Source organism: Tursiops truncatus, chromosome 11 (genome assembly GCF_011762595.2).
Source record: "Tursiops truncatus isolate mTurTru1 chromosome 11, mTurTru1.mat.Y, whole genome shotgun sequence".
In the NCBI taxonomy this organism is placed as follows: domain Eukaryota; kingdom Metazoa; phylum Chordata; class Mammalia; order Artiodactyla; family Delphinidae; genus Tursiops; species Tursiops truncatus.
In genome coordinates this window covers 25,103,911-25,120,324 of record NC_047044.1, presented here as the reverse complement: position 1 = coordinate 25,120,324, position 16,414 = coordinate 25,103,911, and the positions used below count along the sequence as shown (strand labels likewise).

General features: G+C 37.8%; 1 protein-coding gene across 2 annotated transcripts in view; it reads right to left on the bottom strand.

Moving 5' to 3' along the window:
* Positions 1 to 16,414, bottom strand: part of NTN4 (netrin 4) — a 106,718-nt gene that overhangs the window by 7,397 nt on the left and 82,907 nt on the right. Inside the window, exons 6-8 of one of the 2 annotated variants that reach the window (XM_033866245.2) lie at positions 8,716 to 8,929; positions 8,240 to 8,352; positions 1,952 to 2,020 (exon numbers count right to left, since the gene is read on the bottom strand). In XM_033866245.2, coding sequence (XP_033722136.1) covers positions 1,952 to 2,020; positions 8,240 to 8,352; positions 8,716 to 8,929 — 396 coding nt within the window. Of the gene's footprint in view, positions 1 to 1,951; positions 2,021 to 8,239; positions 8,356 to 8,715; positions 8,930 to 16,414 lie in introns of both variants that reach the window. The other variant, XM_033866244.2, reaches the window with a different exon arrangement.

Genomic DNA, 16,414 nt, shown 5'->3' with positions numbered 1-16,414 from the left:
GGGATCAAGTAATGGGATAAATTGGGGTGGGGAAAAACATAGACCTAAGGAACACTGAATGCAACGTTCTGTATTATTAGGAGAGTTCTTACTGGCTCATCTATATCTTGGAAGATGATGGAAGATTGTGTGTAATAAAAGAACCCTATCTTGGCTGGTACCATATCCTGAGAATATGGCTGTCAGATGGCCATGTTTTCTTTATAGATTCACCAAATGCACCAAATTATAGATTCACCAAATTTTAGACGTCTAAGGGCTCTTAAGAGCTCATCTAGTCTTGTTTTATGTATGAGGAAGCAAGTTTTAAGTGAACTGCTCAAACCTGTATGCCTGATTGATTAGAGGTAGACTTTGGACTAGAACTCTGATAAGATAAATGCATGAAGGGTACATATTGTAGTAACCCCTTGCACATAGCCAATGCTCAATAAATGTTCACTATTATTTTTCTAGCTCAAAGAGAGCAGGAACCTTATCAATTCACTATTATAACTCAATAAATATTTGCTAAAAGAATAAAAATGAATCGAGTATTTTTTCTATTAAGTCAGAGAATGGGGAGGGGGAGACCATTTTTCCCCAAGTCTGTAGGTGTATTGCACTTAATAAGACCAAGATACTTCATGACATCATTAAAAGCATTCAAGTTCTCTTAAGCAGAAAATAATACAGTTGTATTAAAAGATATCAATGTGGTTGTAAATTCAGTCAAAGAGCTACTGAATCTATTTGATAATGAAAACCAGTTGATATTTCTATTGAACTGAATGACTTTGGACTAAATTGTCATATTTTTTTGCTTTTAATAGTAAATACCTTTCCCTCTAAACTGACTTTTCTTTACTGGGCACTATGCATTTCAAAAGTTTGCTTCTATTATTTAACCAAGTTGGCAGGTGAAAGGAGGGAAATATGCACATAATTTTAGATAAGATTTATGAGGTTTTTAACATTTGTGTTTTTATCTTTTATGAGAATAAATACAATGTTATCAAGAACCTAAACATTTTGTTTCAGAAATCATGACTTAAAACTTTCTCTTCATTGTAATGCATAAATAATAAATATTGCTGTATACATTATGGAATAATAAAAAGATTCAGACTCTAGTCAATGATATGTTGGCAAGATAAGGCATCTTTAATATACTTAATAATAAACATAAAGCCATTTAGAATTTGAAGATAGTAACAGTCTTTACTTAGGGCAATGGCATTTTCCTTTGTCCATACACTGTATTTTCCTGGCATTTGGAAGGTAGAGGAGTCTAGAGTATATAGAGAGGGCAGGGAAGAGACTCAGGCAGAGAGCTTGTCTCAAGGCCTCCCCACTATATTTCCCCTTCCTTCCCTAACACTGACTGAGTATCTAGTATGTGCAAGGTAATGTGCTGTGTGCTTTTCAAAAATCTCATTTCATGGGGAAGGTGGCGTCATCCCTGTTTTACAGAGGAGGAAGTCTGGAGACGTTAAGTTACCCACCCAATAAACCACAAATAAAACCCATGAGGTCTGAGCCCAAAGCCTGAGCTTTTAATCACTGTGAAATATACAGCTTTAAACTGATTTCTGCCTAGTAGTACTACAGGATAAACTGGCTGAGAAATCATTTAAGTGGCTAGAGACTTCCCTTTTAGATTACTAATACAAGAAGCATTTATAAGAAAGGATTACGTGTCATGATTTTTTTCTTTTTCTTGTTTGCCTCTTTTCCACATAGCAGGATAACCCTGCTTTTGCTCTAAAGCCTCCTGCTCTCACCATTACATTCAACACCATCTCTATTAGAAGAATCTAGGTCAAGGCCGACTACTATGTTTACTATTATTATATAAGACTAGTGCTTTGATTTACTGTGAATGTGATAAACCAGGCCACCCATTTCCTTAAAAACTCTTCCTACTTAGTTTGAATAGATCCTTAGAAGCATTCAAGCACTTCAAACTCACCGTATGAATATTTCATTCCACAGAATGCCTTGGAGTTTCTTAACACCTGTTCCTTACACTCACATTTACCTACAGAAAGTAAATGAACATGGTGTTAGTTATTTAGAAAAAAAGTAAAACAAAACAAAACAAACAACAATCGCAAGTAAATTCAAGAAATCTTTGGAAGACTTTCAAAATGCCTTTGTACATAGTCTATAATAGCATTCTTATACTTATTTATGTACCTGTTTCCTCTCTAGACTGTGATCCTTGAGGACGATGGTTATGTCTTATTCATCTTTATATGCTTAAAGCCCAGAATGGATACGATTTTCATTCTTTTTTTTTTTTGGCCATGCTGCTCAGCTTGTGGGATTTTAGTTCCCTGACCAGGGATCAAACGCGGGCCCTTGGCAGTGAGAGCACAGAATCCTAACCACTGGACCACCAGGGAATTCCCCAGGATTTTCATTCTTACTGATTTAACAATTAGATATAATTCTACCTCTTCCCTAACCCCTCCCCTCCTACCCTCACACATTGCATTTTATAGGCACTGAGTGGCATAACAGCAGGTAACATTTACTGGGGAGCACTTACTACATGCCAGACACTATTTTAAGTCTTTTACATTTATTTACTAAGTATTTATTTATTATTTATTTATTTATTATTTATTTACTATTTACAATAGTCTGAGATTCTAACAAATAGAAATTTGACAGGAATACAGAGATAAAAGGATGAGCAAAGAAATGTAAGAGAAAGAGGAGAGAGTGTTCATGGAAGAACCAGTTGTTCTGTTTATCCTGGGTACAGACTGAGTTGAGGATAATAGAAGGTATCATGGAGGACCTTGACTGATATGCAGTTAGGGCCTGAATTTAATTTGTTAGATAAAGGGGAATTTTCAAAGCTATCAGCTTAAAGAAGTTACATGAATTTAAAAATATATATATGAAAATTAATTTGGCATTACTGTATCAAAACTATTGGAATGGAGAAAATATGAAGGCAGGGACCAGTTAGAAACTCGTGAAATTGGTAACACACAACAGTAACTAAATTGAATACCAACTATAAGCCATAAACTTTATAAGGAATTTTATCCATATGATCTTATTTAATATTTACAGTTAGGTTATGAGATAAGTACTATTAACAAATGAAAAAAGGAAGGCTCAGAGAGGTTAATTAGCTTGTTCAAGGCAGCGTATAGCTAACAAGTAGAAAAGCCAGATTTTAAGCCTGGGTTGGGGAGAATCTGAAGCCCCCAATCTTTCCATTGTACTGTCTTTCTAAGGCAGATGGGATGTGGGTCTGAGAGGTGGCCATGGGTGTAGATAGGAAGAAATATCAAGGGATGCTGCAGAGTTAGGGTCTACAGGTCTACAAATCCGGTCACTGCATTGGATGAGGACAAGCATCCAATTTTATGAGGAAGCATAAAAATGTACTTGAAATTTTCAGCCAAGGTGACAGAGAGGATTGTAGTTTCACTAACAGAAATAGGGAAGTTAGGAGAAGGAGAGCATTTTAGGAGTGTATTACATTTTTTTTTTTTGTAGTAATCAATAGTCTAACTTAATTATTGAAAGTTTATTGAGTAGCTCATAGAAAGGAGAAAAAGCCGAAGAACCAGAACTCTGAAAGGACAAGAAACAAGAGAGCGCCAGAGATCTATTGGGCAGTCTCTTTACGGCTTTGCCATTGGAATCATGAACTCTAATCATTTTCAGAATTTGCCACTTTCAGCTCAAGATTTAAACTCTAGGGACAGAACATCTGATTGACCTCTCTAAGACTGTATTAAATGGCGGAAGAGTGGTTCCCCAAAGAAAAACTGGGTTGAGCTACCACAGAAATAGCAAGAAAGAAGGGGAAAGGGATCTGGTCAGGCAAAAAACAACAGAGGTCTAGTACGAGGAGAATATAATGAATTAGAGATGCTGACAGACATACATGTGGAAATGAGAGTGTGATTCTGGTGAGACTAGGTAGGTAGATATGGAAAAAGGAAAATATTGACATATCGGCTCTAGCTAAAGTTTCTTGAGAAACCAGAACGAGATCTGCAAGTAGAAAATCACAGTGGAATTAAATAGTGGGAAAGATTAAATCAAAGATGCTTAAAATGAGCTGTTGTGATTTGTTAAGTAATATTGCTTATCATCTAAACGAAGCAGAGGATTGCTCATTCAGAAACTGTAGTAACCTGAGTGGACAGCTCATGGCCTTTGATGATTCCACCAAAGCAGAAGAGTATGGTAACTACCATGCATATCTTACTCCTCAACATAATGCTCTTCCCTTTGTCCTTGAGCCTATAAAAACATGAGTAGGGAGGGACAATATTGGGGTGGGGGAGTGGGAGGTACAAACTATTGGGTATAAAATAGGCTCAAGGATGTATTGTACAACATGGGGAATATAGTGAATATTTATAGTGAATATAGTAATAACTGTAAATGGAAAGTAACCTTTAAATATTGTATAAAAAGAAAAAAAAATTAATAAAAAGAACATGAATAAGTCTGTTACTTGAAGACCTTTCCTTGGCTGCTTTCCAATACTCCCTTTTCATATGTTAAGAAATCAGACATTAAAATTTGCTTTTGAATAAATCTTTTTTTGATTAGGCTTCAGCCCAGATGTGTTTTCTTAAAAGAAATTTGGAAGAAGAGGAAAACCTATTTAGTTATACTGGGTTGTTAGAACGTTTCAAAAAAAAGTATTGCTTACAGTTCTCTGGTACTAGTTAAAGCCAGTTTTGTTGGACAGGAAGTGAAATTTTACATCTGATGCTCTCTACCCCACAAGAAGTGGTAGAAATTAAGAGTATCTTGGTATAGTGCATTATATTCCTAGTTATGGAAACTTATGGCAGGTAAATAGGTATGTAGGCACATAGATTTGAAAATGAACCACAGTGCTTAGAAAACTGATTATCACTTTTCTGTTGAAAAAGGTACGCAGGGGCACTATTTTATACTCATTGGGAATACTGCTGTAGCAGGAGACTGAACAGTCTCTTCCTCAATCCGGAGCTCATCCAGATGAATTTCAGAGACTCTCTGGGGACATCATAGACCTAACAGCTGTTATGGATGTGAGAGTCCGGAGTTAGTCTGATGCCAGCACCGTTATGTGCTTCATTAGTGTGCTGCCAGCTCCCTCCCTAGTAACATGATGATTGGCTTAATGAATGTCTTATGGCACTAGAACCTTGATTTTTACAGATTTGGCTTGGCAGACAAAGTTGGAGAATTCTGAAAACAATTGTGTTAGAAAAAGAGAAGAAATCTTTCAAAAGTGGTTATTAAAGTTAACATCATAGAATTCAGACTACGTAGCATTAAGGTACAAAATTAATGGGAAAGATTTTTCCTTTTCAAATGCTAAAAAAGATAAATATGACAACTTCATATTACCTTATCTTTCCCACCTTCTTTCCTGTTGTGAATTAAAATGAAACCAATTAGGAAAATGATCATAAGATTATGTTAAGTGAAAAAAAACCCATGATATGGAATTGCAGATACCAAGTGTTTCTATAACTCGAGTTCTTGATTCTTGAAAGGTCCATAAATTCTCTATGAGAAGGTGTTAAAACTGTGGTTTCTTACTCTGCTTCAGCCACACTGGCCTCCTTGCTGTTCCCTAAATAAGTCAGGCCTAGGCTCACCTCAGGTTTCTGTACTTGCTGTATCTTCTGCCTAAACTCTCTTTCCTCTGTTATCTGTATAGCTCACTCCCTTACCTTCCTCAGGTTTTTTTCTCAAAAGTCCTTTCATAGGACTTTTCTGATCACCCCATTTAAAAGTATGTCCCTCTCAAGTATTTCTTATCCCACATCCCTGCTTTATTTGTCTATTATATTAAACATCATTAAATATTTACTTGTTTCTTAGCTGTCTTCCTCTGCATGAATGTGAACTCCTTGGAGACTGCGGTTTTTGTCTGTTCAGTTACTAGATTTACAGCACTGGCACGTAGTATGAGTATTCAATAAATATTTGTCAAATGAATGAGTCTATAAAGCATTCCTACAAATTAGTAAGAAAATTACAAATAGGAAATTCACAGAAAAAGAAACCTGAAAGTCCAAGAAACCATGAAAAATTACTAATCAGGAAAATGCAATTAAAATGACAAGATCCCATTTCACACCCATCAGATTGGCAAAAATTTAGAGGTTTGATAACATCAGTTTTAGAAGTCCAATAAATATTGAATGAATTAAACTGTGCCTGAGTTATTAACGAGTTAGAATACTGCTTGGCCCCTTGTATGTGCTATATAGACATTTGTTAAATAAGTACAAAGTACTTATTTGTGAGGATGTGGAACAACAGGGTGTCATACTTTGCTGGTGGAATGGAAATTTATGCAACCACTTGAGAGAGCTATTTGGCAATAAATGGTAAATTTGACAATAAGCACACTGTGACCCAACAGTGTCTAGATTGTACCCCAGAACAAGGGTCAGCAAACATTTTCTATAATGGAACAGATAATAAATATTTTAGGCTTTGTGGCCATGGGGAAAAATTAAAGATTTTATGTAGGTACTTATATAACCATTTAAAATAACTTATATAACCATTTAAACCTTAGAGCAGGCAGCTTAGCCTGTAGAAAAGTAGATGGCAGGCCACATTTGGCCTGAGGGCTGTAGTTTGCCAGCCCCTGATCTAGTGAAACTCCTTCTCAAGTACACAATATAACACATATAAGAGAACATTCATGGTAGCATTATATATAATAGTGGAAAATTGGAAATTGGAAATAACCTAAATGGCAAACAACGGGAGAATACAGAGTGTTGTATTCATATAATAGAATGGATAAATCTAAAAAAGTACACATTTAACTAAAAAAAAAAAAAAATTTAAAGGGTGGGTAAGTTATCATGTACATGATATTTTTAAAACATTACATAAATATATAAATATATTAATTATATACTATTTTATATATATATATAGTAAAATAGTAAAAATGTGAAAGTGGATGATGAACACCAAAATTCACGTTAGTGGTTATTCTGTGGAGTAAGGAAGGCTAGTCAACTTGTAGATTGGTACATCAGGGGCTTCAAATGCATCTGTAGAATTTAAATGAAAATATGAGGCAATTATGGCAAAATCAAGATTTCATAACACTAGAAGGTGTTCATATGGGTGTTCATATCACATTTTTGGTGTTTGTCGTGTTTAATAATAAAAAATATTTTAATGTTATTTTAAGTTTTATTTGGATGATTTGGTGAGCACTTTACAACCAAATGCTGACAACAAGATTTCTTGTCCACATTTGTATTTGTGACGTGATTTAAGTTGATGCTAAATAGAACCACTTGAGTTTCTATGAGAAAAGAATAGAGATAGGATGAACACAGAAATTATGTGTTCACGCCAGTATCACAGCCTGCTCCTCAAATGACAGAACACGTAAACATCACAGGAAAATTAAATCAGAATAAAGAGGAGTATAGACTTGATAAACTCAAGGAATCATATTTATGTAGTAAACAGTGTTTTGGCTTCAGTAAAAATCATTTTTCATATTCAGTTAATGTTAATTTGAATTTTATTAGTTTTATTTGGCTTATATTTAGTTTGTAAAATTATTTTTGTTTTATAGTTGGTTAAAAGCTTTAAACATAAGGAGTTCACAGCTAGCTTTTGCTTTGTACTGAGTTACATACACTAGGTCTGTAAGAATGTTTTTCCTTTAAATGAATCTGTACATTTCCATTGAGTTAGCTCTCAGCTGTGTAAAACAGTATGTTTTAGAGAGAGGAAGGGACTTCCCTGGCGGTCCAGTGGTTAAGATTTCGTCTTCCAATGCAGAGGGCGTGGGTTTAATCCCTGGTCAGGGAGCTAAGATCCCACATGCGTCATGGCCAAAAAACCAAAACATAAAACCGAAGCAATATTGTAACAAATTCAATAAAGACTTTAAAAATGGTCCACAGCAAAAAAAAAAGAAAAATCTTACCAAAGTATTAACAGTGGGATAGTGAGATTTGGAGGGTTTTTTTTACTGTGATATTCTGCATTTTCCAAATTTTCTGTACTAATTACATGTTATTCTAACAATCAGAAAATAAACAAAAGCTTGTTAAATACCATTTAGCTATGTTTAAGAGTTTTATACTTACGGGGGTCACTACTTTGTTAACCTTAGAACTAGAGTTCCCCTTGTAAGATCCAAAATCTGTTCTCTGGTTTGTCATGAATCACTGTTACTCAAGACCAGACCCGGAAATATGACTAGACGCAGTAATATCTATTGTCTCACCTGAATGTCGAAGTGCAGAAAATCCTTGCTCATCCTCCCACTCCCAAGTTGGTTCACTCTTATTGTGCATGGAATGGAAGTTAGGAATTTCATGATGCCAGTCTATGTCTGTGCTGCTAATAAAATAGAAAATGATGAAGAACTTATTAAGGAATTTCTTAGAACTTGAATGAAATGAATGTATTTCTAGAGATTTAAACCTTATTAGCTACCTTCCCATCCTTTCACTTTTCAGAAATAGTGTTGTAAAGGGCTTATTGTTAAAAAGAATAATTTATTTTACAGAATGAACCAGGCCATCTCTAGAATCTTGCAAGAACAAATTACTTGACTCTGCACTTTAACAAAAATTTTTTAAAGAGATGTGCAAATACATCTTTGTCCACTAGCGGCATGCAACGTTTTCCAAATCACTACCAGATCTTCAAAAGAATCTGAAAGACACAGAGGTGAGAACAAGAGCCATGCACATTCACCTGCTGATGCAGTCTCCTGTGAGAGGGTCGCAGCTCCCTGCACAGTCACAAGGCCTGCAGCCATAGGCTCCGAAGCCCCAGTATCCCACCATACACCTGTCGCAATGTGGCCCTGCCACCCCCGGCTTGCAAGGGCAGTCACCGTTGCTGGGGTCACAGAAGGTCACTGAGCTGAAAGGAAGGACAGCTGATCCAACTGGATGACAGGAACACACTACAACAGAGAGGACACACAAGGACCAATGAGTAACCAGATTATCTGTGGAGATTAGGCCCAGCCATCCCAAACTGGCTTCCCTTTACCACACAGCATATCTCTGAGGCTCCTCCTTTACCCACTTGGTGTATGCTCAATGAATGAAAGCTAATTAAATGACAGATAAGAAGATATCATCAGAAAAGCACATCTGCTGCTAAACCACCTAATTTATCCTAAAATTAAAGGCATTAAATATGAATGGCTTTTGTTTGGGGTGATGAGAATGAATCAGCAAAGAAAACAAAGAAGGAGCAGTTAGTGAGAAAGGAAAAAATTCATGAGCGCATGGTGTTCTGGAAGCCAAACAAAGTTTCAAGGAGGTGGACTGACATCAACTGTGTTAAATGCTGACAGGTCCAAGAAGATGAGGAACAGGAATGGGTCACTGTACTTGACAGCATGAAGACCACCGGTGTCCTTGGCAGGAACGGTTTCAGTGTAACAGTGAGTGGCGAACCTCACTGAAGAAAACTCAGGAGAGAATGGGAATAGAGTAATCTGAGCAAGAGAACAGACAGCTCTGTTGTGAGCTTTTCTATAAGGGCACAGAAATGTGGTGGTAGCTAATACCGAATGGATATATGAACTGAAGTGAAGGTTTGAATTTTTGTCTGTTTTGATTGTTTTAAGATAGGGGAAATTACAGCATGTTTGATGTTGATGGAAATGATCCAGTAGAAAGGGAAAAATTGGTGAGTAGAAGAGAGATGGGAGAATTTTTAAAGGGATACTTGAGTGAGGAAAAAAAGGATGGGATTTGGTGTAGAAGAGGAGGTGTTGGACTTGGGTAGGAGCATGATTAGTTCATAGTAATAGGACAGAAGGCAGAGCATATGGATACAAATGCAGGGAAGTGAATAAATGCAGTGGTGGGAGCCGGTGGGATTTTTCTTCTGATTGCTTGCATTTTTTTTTTTGGCTGCACTGGGTCTTTGTTGCTGTGCCCGGGCTTTCTCTAGTTGCAGCAAGTGGGGGCTACTCTTCGTTGCGGTGTGCGGACTTCTCATTGCAGTGGCTTCTCGTTGCGGAGCACGGGCTCAGTAGTTGCAGCATGAAGGCTCTAGAGCATGCAGGCTTCAGTAGTTGTGGCACATGGGCTCAATAGTTGCAGTGCGTGGGCTCAGTAGTTGTGGTGCATGGGCTTAGTTGCCCCGCAGCAATGTGGGATCTTCCCAGACCAGGGATTGAACCCGTGTCCCCTGCACTGGCAGGCAGATTCTTAACCACTGTACCACCAGGGAAGTCCCCTGATTGCTTGTATTTTCTGGATGAAATAGAAAGCAAGGTCATCAGGTGAGAGAGATGATGAAGAATGGGAGTGGGAGAGTGAATGAGACACTTAGGAAGTGAAGTATAATTGCCAGCAGCATAAAGGCCACCTTTTGAGGTTAGTAGTCATCAATTTATAGTGACCCCAGATAAAATGATAGGTTGTTTCTCCAACCCTATACAAACCTGGGAGAGTTCAGGTTTGGTATAGGAAGAAAGCTTAATTTGATTTGTTGAACGTTTGTGTCCCCCGGCTTCAGATTTGTATGTTGAAGCCTAATCCCCAATGTGATGGTATTTAGAGGTGGGGGGCCTTTAGGAGGTTTGGATACAATTTGGGGGAGATGAGATTGGTGCCCTTATAAGGGAATGAAGAATGCAGAGCTCTCTTCTTTGTGAAGGATGTGAGGCAACAACAGAGGTTGGCAGTCTGCAACCCAGAAGAGAGCTCTCACCAGAACTGGACCATGCTGGTACCATATTGCGGACTTCAACCTCCAGTTATTTCTCCAACTGTGGGGAATAAACGTTTACCTTTTAAGCCACCTAGTCTATGGTATCTTGTTATAGCAGCCTGTATGGGCTAAGACAGCTCCTCAGACTAGAATCTATAATCAGCCACTTCTGCAAGTCCTTTCTATTAATCAAAAGTCCTTCCCCTCAGCCCTCTCCCAACTCCTGCGATTGCCTACTGCTCAGTTTGACAATCCCCAACACTTTCTTTGTTCATGGGCTAGCAAGAGTAGCTGAACAAAGTAAAAACAAAATGTGCTTGTTGGGTTTATCACAAATTTGTGTACCCTAACCTCAGTAGGGTCCCCTAACTGATGCTCATTAGCCCTATTTATTCAGTTGTCCCTGCCTATTTTTTTAAAATAAAATTCCTCACAGTGGGTGTCCCAAAATTTCTCCAGACTTTTTAATTCACCCTCACCACTTGGTCTGAAGATTCTGATTCACTGATAAGGTCCTCAGGTAATCTTTTCTCCACCTCAAAATCTCTTTATCTTCAACTTTCCACGCTTTTCTCTAAGAATCAAATGAGAAAGCTGGAAGAGATCTTGCTTTATGGCCTTGTCTCTCACAAGCTCTGTGATTTTGGACAAAAAATTTAACTTTTGTGAATGTCGGTTTCTTCATTTGGGTATCTACATTACACAGAGATTTGATGAGGATGAAACTATTTTAAATGAGATTACTTCAGCAAGGTGCATAGCACAGAGTCTGACACCTGCCGGCCGGCTCTTCCTTCTGAATCTTCTCAATTAACTTTCTAGATCCCACTCCCTCCTTTATCCCCTTGGAAACTTACTCTATTGATTACTTTCTTTGTCATTAAAAGCTCTGTTTGGCTTCAATCTGGCTTCACATCAACTACTAACTGTGTGACTTTTGGCAAGATACCTAGCCTCTCGTTTTCTCAGTTTTCTCTTCTATAAAATGGAAAAGAGAACAATATCTACCCTCATACAGTTGTAAGGGTGAAAGGAGATCACGTATATAAAGCACTTAGTATAGTGTATGGCATATGGTTAGTTAATCGTGAGTTAAATAACTAATGAATTCATTAGATAATTCTTGTAGAAGCATAGAGTCTATGCCTGTGTAAGTTATGGTGACTCACGGATATGAGTCAAGGAGCTCATATCCGTGTGGGGGAAACAGAGGAATAAACAAAACATTTCCATAATCTGTGATTAGCACTCTGATAGAGCTCTGTAAGAGCACAGAGGAGGGGTGCACAGGCTGAGGGTCTCACATAGGATCCACAAAGGAGGGGTCATTTAGACATCTGAGTTGATCCTAAAAGATGAGTAGGAGTTTGCAAGGTGAAAAGGAGGGGAAGATAGGCAGTTGCTTATTTCAGCCTGTCTTTAGATTCTCTCCCCGTTGCATTTCTTTTAAATAATTAAAACAAAATTTTAATTGTGGTAAAAAACACATACCATAAAATTTACCATCTTAACCATTTTTAAGTGTATGGTTCATCCTCATTGCATTTTATGTTTCTGCATTATATGTGGAAGCTCTTCCTGCTTCCTGAAAACGTGAAACTCTTTCATGCCTCAGTGCCCCTGGCTGTGCCTGCATTGTTTTTACCTTTACCCTTCCTTGTCCCACGCCTTCCGGACAATTAACCACCCTCTCTTCTATGCTGCCTCTGTTCTTTGTATATATTTCTATTCTGTGTGTATCACAGTGCATTATTATTTATGTGCCTGTCTCCCTTATTACTGGACTCTGAACTCATTGACAGAAGGATCTTTATCTTCTTATTTTTGCTTTCTATGCCCCAGAACAGAGCCTGGTACATAGTAGATGCCCAAATAAGAATTTACGGAATTGACCTGAAGGACATTCCAGGCTGTAGGAGTCATATGTGAAAGGGCCTATTTGGGGACTGTGAGAAGGTTACTGTGTCTAGAGTGTGCATTGAGTGGAAAGCAGTTGGAGCTGATGAGCCTGAAGAAAAAGCTATAGAGTTACGTTTGGAGCCAGACTGAGGCAGGGCCTAACCCAGGAAGTTGAATTTTGTCTTATGGGTATAAAGAATCATAGGAAGTAAAATGTTAAAAAAGCAGAACTACGACATGGTTATAATTTAATTTTGACAGTTACTTTGGCATCATTGTATGAAATAGACTGCAGTAGGGGGAGACTGATGGCAGAGAAACCAAAGAAATGAGAGAGAACAAGGAACTTGACTAAGACAGCAGATGAAGGAATGGGAGAAAACCTTATTTTTTTTAATAGTGAATTGATAGGGTTCAGAGGCCATCTGGATGAGGAGGAAGAATGCATTGTTGAGGGACAAACAGAAACTGAGGAAGATTTTAAGGTTTGTAGTTTATGAAAGTGAATGACTAGAGCAGGTTGGGATAGGTGAATCCATGTTGGGGTGGAGATAGGGAAGGGAGGGAGAAGAGAGTGAGTTCAGGGTTAGACATATTAAGTTTGAGATGTCTGAAGGATGCACCAATAAGTTATAATACACAACTGGAAATAATAATCTGAAGTGTAGGAGAAGGTTGGGGTCACAAATACAGTGTTGAGAGTTGTCAGCAGATGGGGGTTGAAACTAGGAGGGCTGGATGAGATTTCCCAGGGATAGTGTATAGAGTGAGAAGGCAACCAAGGGTGGAACACTGGTCCAGGCAGATAAGGACCAGATAGAGAGGGAAAAGAATCAAGTAGGTGTTGTTATAGAAACCAAAGGATGAGAAAGTTTCAAGTGATTAACAATGTAAGACAACACAGAATGAGTAAGTCACATAAGATTTATAATAGGACAGTAATGCTGTCAAACAGGAAGGTGTTGGTGACTTGTGAGAAGAGGAGCTGAAGAAATGCAGGTATTGATGGTGTAGTACTCTGTTTAGATCTCTTTAATTTTGTTAAGCCTATAATCATTAGTGCAGTGGTTCCCAAACCAGCAGGAATGTGAGAAGTCTGCAAAAGTTCTTTACATCTTACATATGTGAAACACACCCTTCCTCTCCTCCCTTATGCTCTCCTTGGTTGAGAACCACTACAGTAAGGGCATGGAATATTGCCTTTTTTTTTTTTAAACAAAAGGTATAAATTATCTTCTTGAGAATATTCATTTATTTGCTTACTCAACCAACATGTGTTAGTTAATAATTCTAATGTTTACGAAGCATTTGTAGTCTACAAAACACAACTGCCCCTTAATCAAACATTTAAGATCCTTCATACTATGGCCCTAGCCCACTTTTCCGGTCTTACTTTTCATTACTCTCTTGCCTATAGCCCTCATTCTAATCGAATGGGATGAATTCTTGCAGATAGCCTTTATTCTAATTAAATGAACCCCCAACCTTTCCTGTTTCTGTACCTTTATTAATTTCAATAGGGAAATCTTTTCTCCTATATCTATCTTCCAAAATTCTACACGTCCTTTAAGATCTATTCAAGTGTCACCCCTAAAGTTGTCGCTGGAAGGGTATGGTCAAAGCGATTCAACCATTTGGAGCAGTGGAAGTGCTCAAGGTAGCAGCTCTGTTTGCACCTTTCTTGTAAAGACAGAACTTCAAAACTCATATTCAGTGATATTCAGAAAAGAGATGCAGCACCCTTCCCTCTGCTTCCCTCTCCCACCTCACCAAGTATGAAGCCCAAAGCAGCCATTCCAGTTACCCATCTAATGGACAAGTTTACCTTCTTTGAGAAGTCATTCCTTATTTCAGCACAGTTGAATATGATTTCATCCTTTCTTTGAAACCCTCTAGTGCTTTAAAAATAACACTTCTTCTTATCGCTCTGGTCTCTTCTACTTTGCATTTCAGACAGTCAGAGGTTTACTTTTCTCTGTCAAACCGGTATGTAAATTCCTTGAAGGTGAGCATGGGTCTCACTCACCTATCCCCTGAAGGGTTTAGTGGAGGTAGACTTGGGTTCAACTCCTAGCTAAATTTTTACCTTTATGAGCCCCACATTTCTATTTTACCAGGTGGTACCGAGAGTTAAATGAGCCATAATGTATGTCCCTAGCACTTAACAGGCAATTAGCAGATAGCAAATTATGGCTGCTCAAAAAAAGACTGTTTTTGTTTGTTTTTATTCTTATTCCTCTTCTGTGACGTCTGTCTTCTTGATCTTTCCCTATTTTCTATTGGATTATTGTTCTAAAACAGACTGTTAAATTGAATTAAAAGGCAGTGATAAAAGAAACTATTTACAAAGGACAGAGGAGGAAAACACCATAATAGATTTTGTTCGAAAGGATAACAATGTGTGTGTTTGTTTAAGGCAGCATTTATTTATCTGTTCACTTACTCAACAGACATTTAATGAGCATCTACTATGTGCTAAATACTGAACAAACTCCTAGGGATAAGACAGTCTTGGCCCTTAAAGAGATTCATAATTTAGAAGAATAATTATTACAAGATTAAAAAAAAACTTACCTAACACAAGAGAGAAGTAAACATTTTGCTTCTAAAACGCTGAATTTCTCAGGAGACCAGTTTTATTTTAATTCATACAGTTACGGTGATCACTATTTCCACATTAAATCCCCAGATATTTTTTCTTTTGGTTGGGCCTCATTATGAAAACATTAGGCATTTTCTCTTAAGATAGCAAAGCACTTTTGATTTTTCATTTGTTTTTAATTAAATAATTTGGAGGTATTATATAATATGTAACATGAATGTATCAAAATGCTATGACTTTAAATTAAATCCCATAATCCAGTATAAACATTTCATCATTTTGAGGTGACTAAACCAATAGTTACTGTATGATTCAGTTAAGTCAACTTGGTTCTTGACAGCAGACAGGGAGCCAGAAGAAAGACAATGTAGGACTCTCATCTATTATTATATGGTATTCCACCACCATCACCATTATCTTTTATTCTAATAGAAGATCCAATCCTTTCTAGGATTTGACCTCTCTGTACTGCCATGTATTTTATTTTATTTATTTAATTTTTAAATAAACTTACTTATTTTATTTTTGGCTGCGTTGGGTCTTCATTGCTACGAGCAGGCTTTCTCTAGCTGCGGTGAGCAGGGGCCAGTCTTCGTTGTGGTGTGGTGGGCTTCTCATTGCGGTGGCTTCTCTTGTTGCGGAGCACGGGCTCTAGGTGCACAGGCTTCAGTAGTTGTAGCTCGCGGGTTCTAGAGCGCAGGCTCAGTAGTTGTGGCGCACGGGCTTAGTTGCTCCGTGGCATGTGGGATCTTCCTGGACCAGGGCTCGAACCCGTTTCCCCTGTGTTGGCAGGTGGATTCTCAACCACTGCGTCACAAGGGAAGCCCTGCCATATATTTTAAAACTTACACACATTTCAGGAATGGCCAGAGAAGAATGTGATTCTATCACATGTGCTAGTGGATTTCTGTCAATGTGACTTTTCACATAATTACAAGATAAAAATACCATTTGGAAACTATGCAGAACTAGCTTCAGGCAGAAGGCCCTGACACCTTTCATGGCATACTTTTTCGGACTGCACACGGAGGCTTGCCTTGCATACCTATCTCTTGAAGTTTGTATAGCAGGCAATATCTGACACACATAATCTACATTTCTTATTTTCTTCCAAAATGCAAATATATTTTCTTCTTGCTTGGGGGGAAAAAAAAGTTTCTTCTTAGATTCTGGTTCAGGTTCTGATCCTCCAACATATATTTCTTTTTTTTTAAA